Here is a 17063-nt window from a genome sequence, read left to right as displayed (position 1 = left end):
CTTTGGACTCAAACTTGCGTCTCATGGCAGAAACCGATGACTCCTCGGCTTTTCTTTGCTCTCTCTCCTCGAGCTGCCTCTGTGCCCCTGCGCTGTTCAGCTCCTTTGTGTCCAGGGACTTACTGCGACCAATAGCCCATGAAACCCTCTTGCTTACAGCAGATTCCTGCACATTCTGATGCTTTTCCTCCTTTGGCTTATCACCCTTCTTATCAACAGATGCTGACCTTTTGCTCCGCAACGACAACCTCCCGATTATTCCCAGGCCCGTTTCCTTATCTTCTCCTCTTAAATCTTGAACAGATTTAGATTTCTCCTGTAGTCCCTTGGATACCATCTCAAGAGGTGCCCCCCTTGGACCCGGCCTGTAAACCTCTTCACCCCCCTCGACCGCCTTCCGGTTTAGTACCGGGGACTTCTCTTCTGATTTATTTCTGGTCAGTTTTCGGAGTCCCCGGGTCAAAGACGACTCCCGTTTCTTGAACCTGGCTTCAAAGACCTCTTCTGAGTCGATGTCTTTGATGTCTGATCTGAGCACAGGCTGGCGGGGGCTGGCAGGAAGATCAGGATTTGATGATGTGGAAACAGAACCAGGGGATCGGTCGACAGTTGCTACTTTGGCAAATACTGCTGGATGTTCAGGTAACGTAGGGGTATCTGCGCCCTTCGTACCGCTTGGCTTGGCTGTAGCTGAAGGGTCTTTGGATTGGGCCTTGTCAGATGTTTGAACTGGCCCTGCAACAGCTTGAATGACACTTGCATATGCAGATGACGGTTTACTATTTTGTGGTGTTTCTCCCTTCACATCCTTTTCATAAATATGTAACTGCTGACTTTCCTTCCTTTCTTCTTCTTCATCATCTTCCTCTATCACAATTATAGGAGTAATTACAGAGGGTGATCTAGACTCGGGTTCTACTTTATCTGCCACTTCTAACTGGTTTTTGGTCCTTTTCTCTGTTATTCCATCCATGTCCTCGTGTACTTTCACAATGCTCTGCTTTTGCTGTTGGTCCCCTCCTGGTGTTGGGAGTACAAAGGAAGTCCTCTTTGTGGGGGAGGTAGATGTAGACTCCGGTGTTGTTAGCTCTGTTAGTGCCGACATTGAGGTTGCCTCCTGGAGCTTTTTCCCTTCAATGCTCTCATTGCTCACAGACGGGATCTCTAATGGTGCTCCAAACCTGCGGTGCAGCGGCATGGGTTCAGAATCCCCCTGACTGAAGGAGGCGCTTTTGCGAAAAACTTTGGTCTTTGGCATGTCCTCTCCAGGACTATCAGAAGACGCTGCTCTGGTGACTGTCGACGGCCCTGCTCTGGATCTCCTCAGATTTCTATCAAGAGACCTTGTCTGCCTCTCATCTTCCATGCCCAGTGTTTCAAACAAGGGCCCTCGCAGGCCGCTCATCTTCTTGTCCACGCTTCCTCCCCTGAGCAGCCGCTGTCTCATCAGTTCCAGTTTTAGGGCATAATCCTCCTGGCTTAACTTCGCTGCCCCGGGGCTTGGGCTGCGATTGGGTAGCTCCATAGAAACAGCCTTTTTCAGGCTCTTGTTACTTGCTTCTGAAGCCTCATTGACATTTCCCTCCTCTGGGTCAATGTGGAGAAGCAGTGCTGAATCAGCAGAGCTTCCTCTCCTCATGGTCGCCCTCCTTGCTCTTGTATCTGATTCGTCGGACTCCACACTTGATCCTTTTTTAAGGGGAACTCGTTTTGTCTTTTCCACTTTCTCTCCATTTGGGGATTCCTCTTCATCTTTCAACCCTTTACCAGCCCCTCCTCTTGCACTTGCTAACTCAATATTTTTCCTTGTCCCGTCTGCAAGCACACTGGGCCATCCAGTGACATCTTCGTCTCCTGGGATCTCGTTAAGGGAGACCCTGGAACCAGAAAAGACCATGGACAGTGGCATGGGAATGAAGGGAAGCTCATCCACATCTGCATCTGAGTCAGAGGAGGAGGAAAGCTGTGGGGAGCCTTCTTTTAAATGCCGGGCCACAGCTATGGAGACGTGGCTGGATGAGTCATTCAGGAGCTCTGGGATGGACCGCATAATCATCTTGGCTTTGTAGCTGATAAGGGAACGCTGAAGAAAAAAAAAAAAAAAAAAAAAAAAGGCAACAGAGGTGTTTAATTCTTTATTTCATACTGAAAAGAGTTTTCAATCATTGTGATATGATGAATATGGGTTATCTGACCAGCAACCTCTCTTCATATGTGAAGATAGCATCACATTAGTTAGTCCTGCCACCTTTGAAGGTTTAATTTAGGTCTTTAATTTAATCCTGGACCATTTCCAATCTTCCTTTAGGAAATCTTTTCATTTAAAGTATGATTATATTTTATATTTAGAGCATGGTGAAAGAAGGAATATTCTTAACTATGTCTGAGAAATCCAATGTGACTTATTCTGGTATAAAAAGCCTTTAACTTTAATCTAGTTCTAGAGGAATCAGCCCTGAGAGTCTTTACGTGTCTCAGTCTCTTATTTTCACAAATTAAATGCGTGTTTACTAATTAGTCATCTACAGTGCCTTACCTGCCACCGCCTTCTAGACAAGACTTGTTTTAGCATAGCTGTGCTGATGCTCTTGTTCGTTGGCGACTGCGGGACAAAAAAAAGAGGGGTGTCATTATTAACCTTAGTGGAGATATAAATAGAAACCCCATGACACACTGAAGAGTTTGAGGCTGTGTGACCTATTTTACTAAATGATGGCTCACCTTGAACCAAGGATGACGAAGGCACTCAATGGCACTGGGCCTCCTAGGAGAGGGAAAATATGCAAATGAAGAAGCCGCATACGACAGTTCAAACGCTGCTAAAACCGACACACGATAGGACAGAGTCATCGGGATGCTTACAGTCTGTCCACCACCAGAAGTTTGATGACAAATCCCTTTGCTTCTTTGCAGAGGTCAGAAAACATGCTCTCCTCAAAAGCCACGTTGTAGTTGCGGATGTTCAACGCGGTGGCTCTGTCGTTCTCCCCGGCAAAAGGAGACACACCAGTCAGACTGAAATAAATAAAGAAAAGAAAAGAAATCATTCTTTTGATTAAGATTTCGGTGATGCTGAAACTATAAAAAAAAGTACACACTATGTGGCAAAATACCATATAACATACCAGAGGTAAGTGATGACACCAACAGGCCTGTGGGTGAACGGGACAGATGAAGAACACGTGAATATTCAGGAACAACACAGACAGTCAGATTTGATTCAGTTGCAGATAACAAGGCAGCGCCTGGAGCATGTAGTCACTTCTCAATGCTGGAGAACAGGTGGCTCACCATATGTCTGTTGCCGTGGAGACGGGAGTTTGATTAACAATCTCTGGTGCAACATATTCTGGCGTGCCGTATTTGCAGTAGTACCCCTCTGAAGTCTCCAATTTTATGGCATTTCCAAAGTCACAAATGCGGATCTGGTTACTCCCGGGACTTGCCATTAGAATATTTTCTGGCTAGAAGAGGGTGTACCCAGAAACAACAATGTTAGTTACTTATAAAAGAATGAAAATATGAATGTAAACAATCTTGATAGAATACATTTGATAACAGAAGCAGCGGTGATACCTTTATATCAAGGTGGGCAATGTTTTTTTGGTGAAGATAACGAAGACCCTCCAAAAGCTGCTGAACACTACAGCGGATCTGTGGAGAAAACATAAGGGAATGAACTTAAAAGTCATGTTACATAATGATGGCGCAGTGCAGTCAGAGGAAGCACACAAACCTCCAGCTCCATGACTGTTGTTTTTTTGGCCATTCTTTCCAGAAACTCCTCGTGACATCTTCGCGCAAGAGTTGAGGAAAAAAAAAAGAAAAAAAAGAAAAGAACAGACAAAGCGGGGAACTTGACTGCACAGTTCAAACGGGAGGTGCATGAGAAATGAATTATAAATGAGCAAAACTCCCACACATCCCGTCTCTTGCTAATTCCACTCATCGGCGATGAGTCGGAGAGAAAAAGATGTGCTGCGTTTCATTCATGCCTCCAGGGAACTGCAGGAGACATTAGGATTAATGCTTTGGATCTGTAGTGTCCTTGAGATACATTTAAGTGCACTTTTGGTCGACAGTGAAGCAGATTAAATTTGAAACAGTGCTGCAGGAGAGGTAGTGTGTTTGCCCTCATTGATAATTCGTATTGTTTGTTCTGTTGCAATCCTATGTCAGAGGGTAATTAATTAAAGTACAACAACAGCTCCTATCGTTGAAAATTAGATTGCACTAAAAGGATACAACTCTGTGATGAGCACCACCACGTCCTTCTTCTCAAAGGCGTCATGGAAGTAGAGAATCCTCTCGTTGTCCAGCTCAGACAGCAGCTCCATCTCTCTGAGGGCCAAGGCTTTCCTCTTTCCTCGCGCAGAAATGAACTTGGCAGCGAACTCAGCCTTTCCCTTCTTCTCCTTCACTCTCTTCACATAGGAGAAGGCGCCCCTGCACAGTCACATAGCGATGACATTATGGGTTTAGGCTGCTCTTATTCTATTTAACTGTCAAATGTACAAAAAGGAATGTGATACAGGACAAGACATCAATAGCCTGCCTCTTTTTTTTTTATGATCATACCGGTTTGATGATCAAAACATAAGCATTGTTATATTCATGGGAGAAATAACAGCCATTCCTTTGGGGGGGGGTACACCTGTACATCACTGTAGCAAGGTGAACAGTTCAACCACTAGAGATCAGCAGAAACAGAAACGCCATTTTTAGGGGAATTAAGTTACTTTTTGGGTGTAATCTCTGTGTTGGCACCATCTTTGTCATGACATAGCCCGTAACAGCGGAAACAATTAGCCTTTAATTTTAAAAGGAAAACAAGGAAACGGGGAAAAACAACATCTCAAGGGTGGATCTGTGTAATTCAGTTACACAGATCCACAGTGTGTAATTAGCACTACTACAGAAGCATAGGGAGACAAAAAGGAGGCATCGCCGTTGTATGTCATTGTATTTCATCCTGCTTGGGTGAAGGAGAGAAAATCTGAATCCGACTTCCCTTTCTGAGACGGCTGCTCCGTTTAATGACCGTCTCTCACCGGCTGTTGGGAAACACATTTTCTTGTCTGTCTGCCTGTTTAGCCGTTTTGATTGCTCTACAATTCACAGTGAATGCCTGTCCCCACCAAGTCACAGCAAAACAAATCATCTGCCGGCTAATGTATTCACTCCACTCGGGCTGGTGACTCATCTGTTGTTACTGTCTACTGTTGTTAAGCAGGTGTGACACCCCCCCCCCACCCCCCCCCCACACACACACACACACACACACACACACACACACACAGCCCCACCTTCAGCTCTCAAACAGCCATTAATGCCCATGCTGTGTGTGACGGGATGTGAAACAACAGTGTGTGGTTGTGTGTGGTTATACACACACACACACACACACACACACACACACACACACACACACACACACACACACACACACACACACACACACACACACACTCACCTCCCTATCTCTTTGTGGATATCATAGTAATCCGTCAAACGCCTCATCTTCCTCAGGATGGTTCCCTCGTCCTCCATTGGCTCTTCAGCTTCCTTTCGCTCTGCAGAGAGCACAGACACAGGCGTTTTTATTTGGGGGGGTGTGTGTGTGTGTGTGTTGTGCGTTGTGTGTGCCAGCATAGGGACAGATGGTTTCATTTTGCAGTCTCAAAAACCTTGTTGTCCCACCCATATGGTGCAGATTTAGAGGTGCAATTTTCAACAACAACTATCTTATAGAGGTCAGCAACTGCAACTGCATCAGCAACTGGATACAATCTAAACTAAATTAGCAAACGGAGGAAACCATGTCTTTTATTTCTCATTGTATTATCTCTTTTCTCATTCCACAGAGTTACGATCCCTTCAACATGGCAGAATCTGTCTATATGCCACATATGTTTGTGCATACAATGCTGTTAACTGCTGACCTGTGTGAACTGTGAGTTCGGCCTTGCAGGAGTTGGAGCCAGCCAGGTTCTTGGCGGTGCAGGTGTACACACCGGAGTGTTCGGGGCGGGCATTGAGGACAACGAGGGAATATTCTGGGTCGTCGTACACAAACGTGAAGTGGCTGCTTTCAGAGAGAAGCTCATCATCCTGCAACAGACCGATCAATTATTAAAAAGGTTTTGGAGTACACTGATAATACTGCTAACTTCAATCTGTTTTCTCTAGCAGTTGAAAATTCCTGGCTGTGAGATTAATGCAAATTAAACAACATTTGAGATCGAATTGTCTTTAAACTATTTTGTAGATATTCTAGCATTAAAATGACAGATGCTCATTTTCTCACACTCAAACATCGTACCTTATACCACAGAATATCTGGGTCTGGTTTCCCTTCAACCACAACAGCCAGACGGGACGTCTCCCCGACGTGCACGTCCACATCCTCCATGATGGTTTCAAACTTAGGAGGCACTGTGGAAGAAGAGGTAAAAAAGAAATATATATGAATATATATTCTAAAATCCTTTACCCCTCAAATTAAAACAACACAGAGCCAATAACAAGGAGGCAGCAATCACAAGAAATGTAATTTTAAAAGTCATTTTTAAAGAAGTTATTTAAAATTCATGATTCTTTACTTCAAAAATAGCTATGACTCAACTTATATTCCAAACAGCTGGTATTTACTGCTGCCAGGGAAAGTAGTAAGTTGTTACTAAAATTTATCAAGTGGTTCTGGGCCTGAACTCAACTGACCTGCCATGGCCAGCTGAAGTGTGCAGAGGTCACTGCCAAACTGGTTGCTGGCCGTGACCACCAACTGGCCGATGTCTGTGCTCCTGAGCCGCTGGAGCTTCAGCATGTGCTGATCGTCATCTGGCATGCTCATCTCACACGTCCCCGGTCTGTTGACCAGCGCCACCCCCCTCCTGAGAAAAACAGTATATCACAGTTATAGACTACAAATCAAGACCTGAACCCCTTTTCCCCAAAGCTTTTTTGTCCTATTCATCATGTACATGCAGGGATCATCTTTGCCTTTAGATGTGATCATACTCCCATTTTGATTTCAACTTGGAGTGATTTTGAGTAAATACAATAAACTAAGTGAAGATTTGTATTTTTACTGACAATTAAAAGTTCATTTTTTTGACTCAGGGATACTAAAAAATGAACAAAGCTTTCGTCCAAGAAACTGCAAAACTCCACATAGAACAACATGTGCTTGAACATCACATGCTAAATTCTATCAAAGCAATGTGAACCACTGCACAGCAGTGCTTCTCAGTCCTGCCCCTCTGGATCTACACTCATGTTCACATGTTCTATCCAAATTTATAGAACTGTCCCTGCTGAGAACAGAACCCAGATGAAAACCAGCAGAGCCGGACCCCTGAGAGATTTCTTCTGCAGGGGTTTCTTTGTTTGAAATGAGCTTCCTGCACTTGTCGAGAAATCAGACAATATCTCAGTATTTAAACAAAGATTTAAACAACTCATCAATTCTGCACAACCCCAGTCCCAGGCGTATTACCACTCGTATTATTTTGCACAAAAAATCCTTCCTGCACTGCACACTGTCTTTTACATACAAGCCCGTTATTTGTCACAAGGGATAGAGGAACTAACCTTTTCCAGGTGATAACCGCATGCACATGGTTTAGCGTGATGGTGATGCTCGCAGGTTGATTCTCAACGACATACAAGATGTCTGGTTTGTCCAAAATAACCGGTGCTTTCCTCAAATAGGGTCCTGCACAAAGACCAGAAGAAGACATTTATATATTATCTGCTTAAAGGGGATTTTGTTTATACAGTTGACAGTGACTTAAAGACTCCTGCAGTCTCGGTACCTCTGTCCAGCAGCTGAATCAGGTCAGTGGAGGGTGACGGTTTGCTCAGTGTCTTGCCGGTGGATGCCAGGACTCTGAAAGCGTAGCGCACTCCCTTGGACAGGGAGGTGACGGTGTAGTTGGTCTCCCTCAGGTTAGAGGCCACAACAGACCACTGGATAGAGCCCAGAGGCTGCTGCTGGACCACATACAGCAAGGAGCCGGCATCTGCAGAGAAGGTGTTTAGTCACTTAGTCGAAGAGCTTAAGATGCAGAGACAAATGGGTTTTGTTTTGTTTTCAAATATGTGTTGATGAGATAAAAAACATCTTAGAATGAAAAGAAAGCAAAACGCCCAAAGCACGTTCGCTATAAATAGTGTTAAATTTAATTTAATCTGCAGAAGAAATGTTCTTTCTCACTAAAGAAATGTGCAATGTTCAGGCCAAAGGATCAAATCGTTATAAAGAAGCACAGTGAACTTACCAAATGAGGGGTCAAGCCTCTTTGGTCTCTTCCAGCTGAGGCTGATAGTTTTGCCTGTAATGGCTTCTATCACTGGTGGGCCATCGGGAGGGTCAGGGACTATATCTGTTTTCAAATAAATAGACAGTATATATACAGTATATATATAGATATACATATGAAGTGGCAATTCTTGTATGTAATTCAAACACTAAGTATCCACCCCCACCTGTAACATATAGATGTGCATAGCAGGCTGCTTTGCCCACTTTGTTGGAGATGACAGCCTTGTAGACGCCCCCATGAGCGTGACAAGTGCTGCGAATGACCAGACTGTGGACATCCCTGTCTGAAGAACAGACACACACGTTAACTTATTCGCTATCTCCGCCACCAAAAAAGAAAACAGCTTAGCTTTGTTTGTTATCGGGCCCTTTGCTTACACTGGGTCATTTTGCGTTCTTCGCTGCTCTCAATGCGCTTGCCGTTGTGGTACCAGGCCATGGTCGGGTAGGGCAGGCCCGCCACCTTGCACTTCAGCATCGCCTCTTTCCCTTCAATGACCTCCACATCAGCCAGAGGCTTGACGAAGTCCGGCATGGTCCTCCTCTCCACCTCACTCTCCAGCATTTCAGGCTCCTCGGGGATGGATGGCATCTTCTCCAGCTTGGCCCTGCAGGGAGGAAGGAGGGGTGGGTTGAAAGATTGACGAGTTTATTTAATATTTGTCACACAGTTTCGCTCCTTTAGTGGGATTTCCTTCCTTGGAGCATTTTTCTTTGCCCTTGAAAACAAAAAACAGCTCCTCTTACTTTTATACCGACAGCTTGGTTTTATTTTTCAAAGCCTTTAAAACGACACGGTGGCTCATAGAGATGTTTTCCATATGAATGACTTCTCTTACATGTGAGAGGAGATGGCAGCTCGGGGTTCTTGCATGTAGAGCTCAGCGGTACATTCAGACTTTCCGTGAACATTTTGAGCGATTGCTGTGTAGAAGCCCTCTGTGCTGCTGCTGACGTGGGTGATGACAAGCGAGTGACGACCTCCCTCTTGAAGGATGCGAACGTTATCGCTCTCCTCCACTCGTGTCTCTGAAAGAAATGTTAATGTGATAAAACAAACAGCACACTTCCTCCGAAAAGCCATCAGTGTTAGTCATCAAGAAAACACTACACTTACCAAAATGCATCCATGTGACTCGTGGAGCAGGTGACCCGCTCACCTTACAGTCAAACCGGGCGGTGCGACCTTCAATGACCTCCAGGATGTCCAGTTTACGGGTGAACAGAGGCTCCTTGGACGGAGCGACCCACAGGTCTGCGCTCGAGGTCAACTCCTCTGTAAATGCAATGACACACTTTTCTAAAGGACTTGCACATGTCAAATGTCATGTCAAGCTGGAATAAAAATCTGTAGAAAGATTGGTGCAACTTGAAATGATGCAGTCTATATTCCATGGTTCATTCATCATGGTGTACTTATTATTATATAAACAACCATAACCTACTTGGTAGAGCTAAAAAAAAAAAAAAAAAGAGCAGCTATGAATATGCATTCGCCATCTTCTCTAAACAACTGAGGTAACTGTGTTTGTAGTTTTACCTTTGGCAGTGCTTAGCTTGCAAATGTATGTCCCACTATCATCCTCGTGTACTGAATTGAGCAGCAGGCGGCACCTAAAAGAGAAAACACAACAGCCTTTGAGAATATTTAAATTTATCTTGCAAAATAAGTGTTTCACTCACAGTAAAGCAAAACAGAACGATGAATTTTGGAGAGCCAAGATCGATAGACTTCAGAGTGTTTCAGCAACTGACATTTTTCCGGTCTGGATACATCTTTAAAGAATTAAAGACTTCCAGTTTTCCAGGTTCTTATACATTAGAAAAAGCCTCAACTTACGTTGATTAACGAATAAACAAAATTGATTTAAAAAAAAAAAAAGAAGAAGAAATGGTGTCAACATCAACCCACCTCTTTCCATCAAAGTGCATCTTACAGTTGAGGAGTGCCGGTTGGATCAGCTTCCCATCGGACAGCCAGTCCACATCCACATTTGGCGGCCCTGTAATGAAGCACTCGAACATGGCCGACTCTCCGGCCCTCACCGCCACGTCTTTCACCTCCCTAGTGATTTTCAGTGTTTGTGCTGCAGCCGCTGATTAAAACACGAATGGGACAGAAATATTACAGGATGTTTGTTACAGCAGGATTAAAACGACACGGATTCACTTCTTCATTACTCACATACGACCTCCACTCTGCACTCCGCCTGCTCGGTGCCATACTTGTTCACGATCTTGCAGACGTAAAGCCCGGCGTCCGACCTCTGAGCTGAGCTGATTCTCATTTCTGTGGTGCCATCATCCGTCTCCTGCACAGCGAAGCGCCCCGCCGTCTTTACGGTGACTCTGTCCTTCAACCTGGGTCAATACAAAGTGGCTGTCTCAGTCGTTTATACTCAGGCGTTTAATAGAGGGTGTGTGTATGTGTGTGTGTGTGTGACAGGGAAATAGTTAGTGACCTTGACTGAGGTAATGGCTTCAGGTGTCTCCCTAAGATATCCTGTGTGCAATAAAGCTTTCAGAAAAGGAGTCTTACCAGTAAACCATGGGTTTGGGCTGCCCTCTGACCTTTGCTGAGATGATGACATCTTGACCCTCAGTTATCCCCTGGTCACATGGTGCCACCTTTTAAAAAAAAAAAAATCACAATAAACAGTTACCTAGAAAGTCTCTCTGGCTTAGAATGCATTCGCTTTCATACAAACAGATCAGACTTAATTTGAACAAGAACTGTAACTATTAGATGATTAATCATTTTCTGGAGCTACTTTGATGATTCATTTCTCATCTGAGTCACTTTTCAAGCAAAAAATACAAAACACTTGCTGGTAAGAGCTTCTCAAATTTGACATCACATCTTGACAGTGCCCAAAACCTTGTCTTCTGTTTCTGCCAACATGTGATAAAGGAGTTAGATAGTTTCTATAGCGCAGAGAGTGTCTTTGGGTCGGGAGCAGAGAAATGAAAGTGAAGATCAGACTTGACCGAGATTTTGCTTCTCCTACCTGAAACGATGGAAGCTCTTTGAAGTGGACGCTTTTGCTCGGAGCAGGCGAGTCCCCGACCTCCATCGCCTCCTCCTGAGGGCTCAGATACTCCTCATCTGACTGGGCCGGACGACTGACTTCCTGGGAAACAGCTGGTTTTCCACACTGCATGTGGGTTGGCTCTGGAGGAACAGATGAGTGATAGTGGACGTAAGTATAGCAGAATTTCAAACACACTGCTGCTTTATCTAATTTACTTCTCCTTGGGTTCATGAAAATGTCAACTCTGATTTGCACACTTCTTAATTTGAGTAATTAAGTGCAAATCTCTTTGAAATATGGTTACCACGGCACCAGGGTGGCTCGTTAAACCTTTGGATGGGAACAGTCTGTCAGAGCTCTGATGTTTACAGTCTTTGCTTGCCTTTCTGGAGATGACTATCTCTGCCAAGATGGACAGTTGGCAACACAGAGCGGTGAGTTAGAGATGAGTGGGCCACGTGCACCCACATATACACACGCGCGCATGCACTCACATAGAGTATAGTTCACCTCTGCCGAAGTGACCGTAACTGAACAGATAATGAATTAATCCCTTAATCCCTGACCCAATCATTCGCTTATTCCCATGGAGTCCCAGAGCAGACACTGTGTCTAGACTCCTGGCAGTTTCTACTGAAGTCAGAATGAATTCACAGCTGGGTGGAGAAATATAAAAACACCGCCACCCTGCCTCTCTTTCAGACTTGACATCTGGCACGAGCAGATAACACAGTCAAATGAATAAAATCCATCAGCGGAACAGAATTAAGACATGTCCTTCTTTGAGAAGACAACAACAGCAGAGTGAATTGACAAAAGTGCATACAAACTACTTATTAAAGTAACTGAACAGTCTGAAAAGAAGGGAAACGGGGTCATCTGTTGTAAGCTGCAGGTGAAAGAAGTCAAAGACAGGCTCATGCAAATGCACAGATCATTAGTGTGCACAGATCAAAAAAAAAAAAATCATGTAGACATCTGTATATATTCAAAAACAGAGTTATGGCAACGAAACATCAACTTTAGAGATTCCCTCTTCACCAAAAGACACAATCTATGTTGAGTTATTAAGTTAAGTAAGTGTTCCGTTGATTCTGTCATTACGCTGGTACTAAAAAGGAAAAAAATAACAAAATAACCTACCTAGAGTCACATCTCTGAGCAGCGTCCGTGCACCAGGGGATAACTCCCGGGAGTATTTAGGTAAACCTGCCAACTCTTACACAACTGCTGCACAGTCTGAGCCAGCTAACCTTCGCTTTCAGCCCCGTCCTCTACTCTCTCCTCTGCTTCCCGTCACTGTCATGTCCATATTCTCTAACACTGCTGACATCCTGAAGCTCACACAGTAGTTGCTGAAAAGTTGCATATTGTATGGATTCATTAAGGTTTTGGTGATTATTATACTCCACAGAGGACGATGATATTGTGAAATGAACAAACAGCTGGGAATTATGAAACTTTTTTTTGATATTTTTTTGAAAGAAATGACAGTAAAACAGTATTAATCTCCTTCTTGATGTTGAGCTGACACATTTTGTATTCTATAAATCATTCTCTCCCACTATTTGGATCGCCGTGTTAAAAATTTACTCTGTTTCCAGCTAAACCAACTAAAATGACTCATAATCTCCCACCACACTTTGACAACTCCAACTCCAAGCATGTAATGTAGAGAGATAAAAAAACTTGCAGCAGTAATCTCTCGCAGGGGCATAAAGCAGACTGCAATTACCAGAGAGAACAAGAGGGCGGCTAAAAATACTCCTTAGACTCCACAGGCCTAATATGGCAACACAGGCCCCGTGCTGCTGGTGAGACAGTAGCAGAGTGTACGCTCACATTTGTTGACAAAACTGTGGAAGAGCAAGTTGCACTTACACGAGCTGAATCGAACTTTTCACACATACACACACACACCACACAATATAAACACACATCAACCGCAGGCGCATTTATAACATAAACCTTTTCCAGAAGGAATATTTACTTTGTTCTCTGCTGATTCTGAATGCCACGGCTGCCTTTAAGACTCCAGAGACCTCTGTGTGACGGGGGCAGGTCTGCGTTTTGAATCCGCGCCGAGGGGAGCTGGGCGCTTTTAAGAATTAATGGGTTGCTATGGCAACTATCGCTGCGAGGAGCCGCGGTCGGGATGCTGAGCTCCAGCAGGCCTTTGTAGTCATTAAGACAGAATGTCAGGCGGAGGAGGGCTGGCAGTGGATTAAAGCGAGTTTGTGTGTGAGTCAACATGTTCATGTGTTTCAAGGAGAGCATCATTTTTCATGTGCCTCAACGCCTTTGTCTTTAAATCTGTGCTACGTGCGTGAAAATGTGCCGCTGTAACATCAAATCTAAAAGCAAACCCCTCTGCATGTCGGGATATCCTCCCATCTCCGGTCTGGTCTCACCTGACTGGATGTAGAGCGTGGCGCTGCAGGACGCTCTGCCCGTTGCGTTGACAGCTGTGACGCAGTACGAGCCGGCGCTGGTCGGCCTCATCTGCTTTATCAACAGACTGTGCCTCTCACCCTCAGCTTTCACCACATGGAAGGCATCGCTCCGTATCTCCACATTATTCTTCCTCCATGTCACTGAGAAGGCAGAGATGACAAACAGCCAGTAAAACCCTCCCACAGAAAATACAAATATAGCACAATCCACCTTTCAAAGATGTGGCATGAATAAGGCGCTTTGTTTTTGGTTATTACATTTCCCAAAGAAACATACCAAGGTTTTTTTTCTTTTAAGATTAATTTATAAAAAAAATTATAAAACAGAATTTGATGTACCCACATTAAAAACTGTGTTTTCTACCACACTTTTTCAGTAAACATTGTCCTTAGATTCAGATTTTTAATCATACAATCTTGATTTCTAATTTTAAAATAAAGAGATAAAAAAAACAAATATACAAAAAAAGAAAAGTCTTTTAATTAACATACAGGATGCTCTCAGTTGTACCTGTGGGGGGTGGGCTACCAGTGATGTTACATTTCAGTGTGACCTCCGAGCCGCTGGGTGCCGTGGTGTCCTCAATAGGTCTCTCAAACCTCGGGCCCTCAGCTGGCTCCTCGTCGGCAGACAGGTAAGAGTCATCGGATGAGCCCCCTGGAGACGACAGGTCACGTTTATGAGGACCTGCCTGTGCTCTGTTACCTGGTTTTGTAAATGGGTCGGGCTCCGAAATGAGTCATGGGCTAGTTTCCTTTTTTTTTGGTCCTCACATAAAATGAGTTCAATTGTTGAGTCTGGACCCTGCAGCAAGGATTGGATATGATTCATTTTCCACGGTGGACAACATAACAGATACACGCTCTACTTTTTTTGTTCAGGGTTAGATCCATAACTACGCATGTTTGAAGTCTTCAGTCTCTGTTGATACTCTTTAATGTTACTGTGTGCAACTGGATAAAGGTGAGTAGTCCCCGACCTTTTAGACCGCTGACCCTTCAAACCACAAAATAACAGTTATATATTTCTGTGAACTGTGTGAAATTCTTCTTACTGTCTCAGATTGTTTCATTTATTCATTTTAATGGGCCTAAAAAGATGAATTATCTATAATTTCACATTAAAAAAAGGAAGCATAAGATTAAAATACATATTTGCATAAGTACCATCATCTCGCAGTCCCTCAAATTTATCTTGCAACCTAAGATCCAAGCCCCAACAAGGGGACCCTCACTTGGGCTTATTACTTTACATTCTTATAGGAAGTTGGTTTATATGCTGGGTTCACAAACAGAGCAGACAGACATGGTTATAGCGTCTAGGATGCAGATTTTTGAAGGGATGTTGTGTAGCTGATACTTTGGCCAAGAAGATAACAGCGGTTGGGTCAAGCAGGTAACAGCCACCATTATATTGAGAAGCCTGAAAGACCTGTCAATCAAAGCAAAAATGCCACCTAAAAAGAGAAATAGGAAAATATGGATTTGGTGTTTTTCATCTTCTCATCGACTCTGGTGCAGACAGTCTTTTCAGGGCCAGCAGCTACGTCTTCAGGCACTTCTGTATTGCCTTCATTATTCATCTGTGGTGGCTGCTGCTTGGTCTGATTTAGACTTTCACAGAGACGCTGATTAACAATCATAAAATATGTCCTACCTTCCTCTGGAGACCGGGGGTGAGCAGAACGACCTCTCCTGCTCTTACGCGCTCTCCCCTCCTTCCTCCTGGTCCTGCTTTCCTCGTTGCTCCTGTCTGCAACACATTCCGTCTCCATGGGTTCATCCTCCACCAGGATAGTGGGGATGTTCACTTTCAAGGCCGGAGACGCCCGCCCCACCTCCGCCTTCCTCCTTTTCAGGAGGGGGCTGATGGAAGGAGTGGGTGATGGGGTGAGCCGAGGGGGCTTGGGTGGATATTGGGACCCTAGTTCCCTCACAGTGACTTGGGATGCTCTCTTTCCGTTGGGACTGTTGGATCTGTGGTCTGTCTTGTTGTCCATCTTGGTGTCTCTCTTTGAGTCCGTCCCCAGGTCTCTTGATGATGAGGATTTGTGGGATGTGGCAACAAGTGAGTCTTTGTCAGCAGCTGGAGAGCTTTGTAGTTTTTCCCTGTGTGCAAAGACAAGAAAACTTATGTAACACTGACAACATGTCAAGTGATGATCTTCCATTCTGTATCCAATTTTGTGAGGAACTTACTAATCTGACAACGAAAATACAAAAAAATCAGATATCATATCATTTTTTAAAAATACACAAATTCATATAGTATAGATATTCTTCAAACCTGGTCAGGCTTGTCCTTGTGGCTGTTGGCAACGGTTGCCCTGGTAACTGGTGAACTGGTGCCGTCGCCATGGTAACAGAGCTTTTCCCTGTGCTTCCCTGCGATGAGCTGTCCACTGCTTTCCCCTGTGAATCTGGCTGTGTCATCTTATCTTTCACAGGGTTGTTACTTTGATTGCCCAGATCTCTGCCTGGGGCCTGGGGAGAAATCTGCAGTCTGCTGTCCCCCTCCCTCCCTCCAACTTTTCTTTCCTCCAAGGCTCGCTCCCTCGCCTCCAACTTTTTAACCACTTGAGGAGGAATGGGCTCTAGTTTTCCAGTGGTCAGCCTCTCTTTCTGTGACAGCTGCTCAGTGGAATATGCCTTCTTCAAGCTCGGTTTCCCCACAAGTTTCTTGATCCTCTGGAGCTCTTCGGCGAACTTGCTCTGGTAGCTCTGGACCCTCTGGGAGTAGCTCGTCTTGTCCTCTAAAGAAGAGGCCCGTTGCTTGAACACTGCTCGCTTCTGAGCTGCGCCCTGCAGGATTCGGCCCTCCTCTTTGCTGGGGCCTCCTGTCTTCTTTCCGCTGTCGTCCGAGTCGAAGGAAGCTGCCCGTCCGAACCCTGAAACCGACCCGACTCCTCCTGGCAGATCCACGCTCGCCCTTCGTTCCTCAAAAGCGCGCACCTTGTCAAAGATCTTGGGCCCTGCACGAGCCAGTTTGGGTGTCATAGTAATACTGTTAACATTAGCCGACTGTTCCGCTTTAGAAGAGCAGGAATCTGAAGGTTTGGTTTTATCCAGGTCTTGGTTTTGGGTACTGATGCTGTTTTTGTGTGTAGTGGGAGGTGGCTGGGGAGAAGACAGGGGGACACGGGAGGAGAGCCCCTGTGATTCGTCAGCAGTTTGAGTCCTGGAGGGGTGAGGATTGAGGGGAAATGGAGGTGTGAAATTAGAGCTCTGGTGCTGTTGCCATAGATGTTGGAG

The 17063-nt window shown here is 44.8% G+C and overlaps 1 protein-coding gene across 1 annotated transcript in view; it reads right to left on the bottom strand.

The window, feature by feature from the left end:
* speg (SPEG complex locus) overlaps positions 1-17063 on the bottom strand; it is a 42708-nt gene that overhangs the window by 7408 nt on the left and 18237 nt on the right. The window contains exons 6-34 of the mRNA XM_022761784.1: positions 16099-16989; positions 15469-15920; positions 14323-14469; positions 13770-13952; positions 11335-11498; positions 10866-10954; positions 10512-10687; positions 10239-10422; positions 9867-9940; positions 9444-9602; positions 9166-9355; positions 8705-8934; positions 8491-8610; positions 8283-8387; positions 7818-8024; positions 7594-7717; positions 6721-6893; positions 6323-6435; positions 5943-6111; positions 5474-5573; positions 4246-4446; positions 3737-3794; positions 3577-3654; positions 3292-3464; positions 3126-3152; positions 2863-3015; positions 2722-2764; positions 2537-2602; positions 94-2083 (exon numbers count right to left, since the gene is read on the bottom strand). Of these exons, the coding sequence (XP_022617505.1) occupies positions 94-2083; positions 2537-2602; positions 2722-2764; positions 2863-3015; positions 3126-3152; positions 3292-3464; positions 3577-3654; positions 3737-3794; positions 4246-4446; positions 5474-5573; positions 5943-6111; positions 6323-6435; positions 6721-6893; positions 7594-7717; positions 7818-8024; positions 8283-8387; positions 8491-8610; positions 8705-8934; positions 9166-9355; positions 9444-9602; positions 9867-9940; positions 10239-10422; positions 10512-10687; positions 10866-10954; positions 11335-11498; positions 13770-13952; positions 14323-14469; positions 15469-15920; positions 16099-16989 (6839 nt within the window). The remainder of the gene's footprint in view (positions 1-93; positions 2084-2536; positions 2603-2721; positions 2765-2862; positions 3016-3125; positions 3153-3291; positions 3465-3576; positions 3655-3736; positions 3795-4245; positions 4447-5473; positions 5574-5942; positions 6112-6322; positions 6436-6720; positions 6894-7593; positions 7718-7817; positions 8025-8282; positions 8388-8490; positions 8611-8704; positions 8935-9165; positions 9356-9443; positions 9603-9866; positions 9941-10238; positions 10423-10511; positions 10688-10865; positions 10955-11334; positions 11499-13769; positions 13953-14322; positions 14470-15468; positions 15921-16098; positions 16990-17063) is intronic.

This window comes from Seriola dumerili, unplaced genomic scaffold (assembly GCF_002260705.1).
Source record: "Seriola dumerili isolate Sdu_G_001 unplaced genomic scaffold, Sdu_1.0 BDQW01000019.1, whole genome shotgun sequence".
NCBI classification, from domain to species: Eukaryota; Metazoa; Chordata; class Actinopteri; order Carangiformes; family Carangidae; genus Seriola; species Seriola dumerili.
The sequence above is the reverse complement of the archived record's forward strand: the minus strand, read 5'-3'. Positions and strand labels throughout refer to the sequence as shown.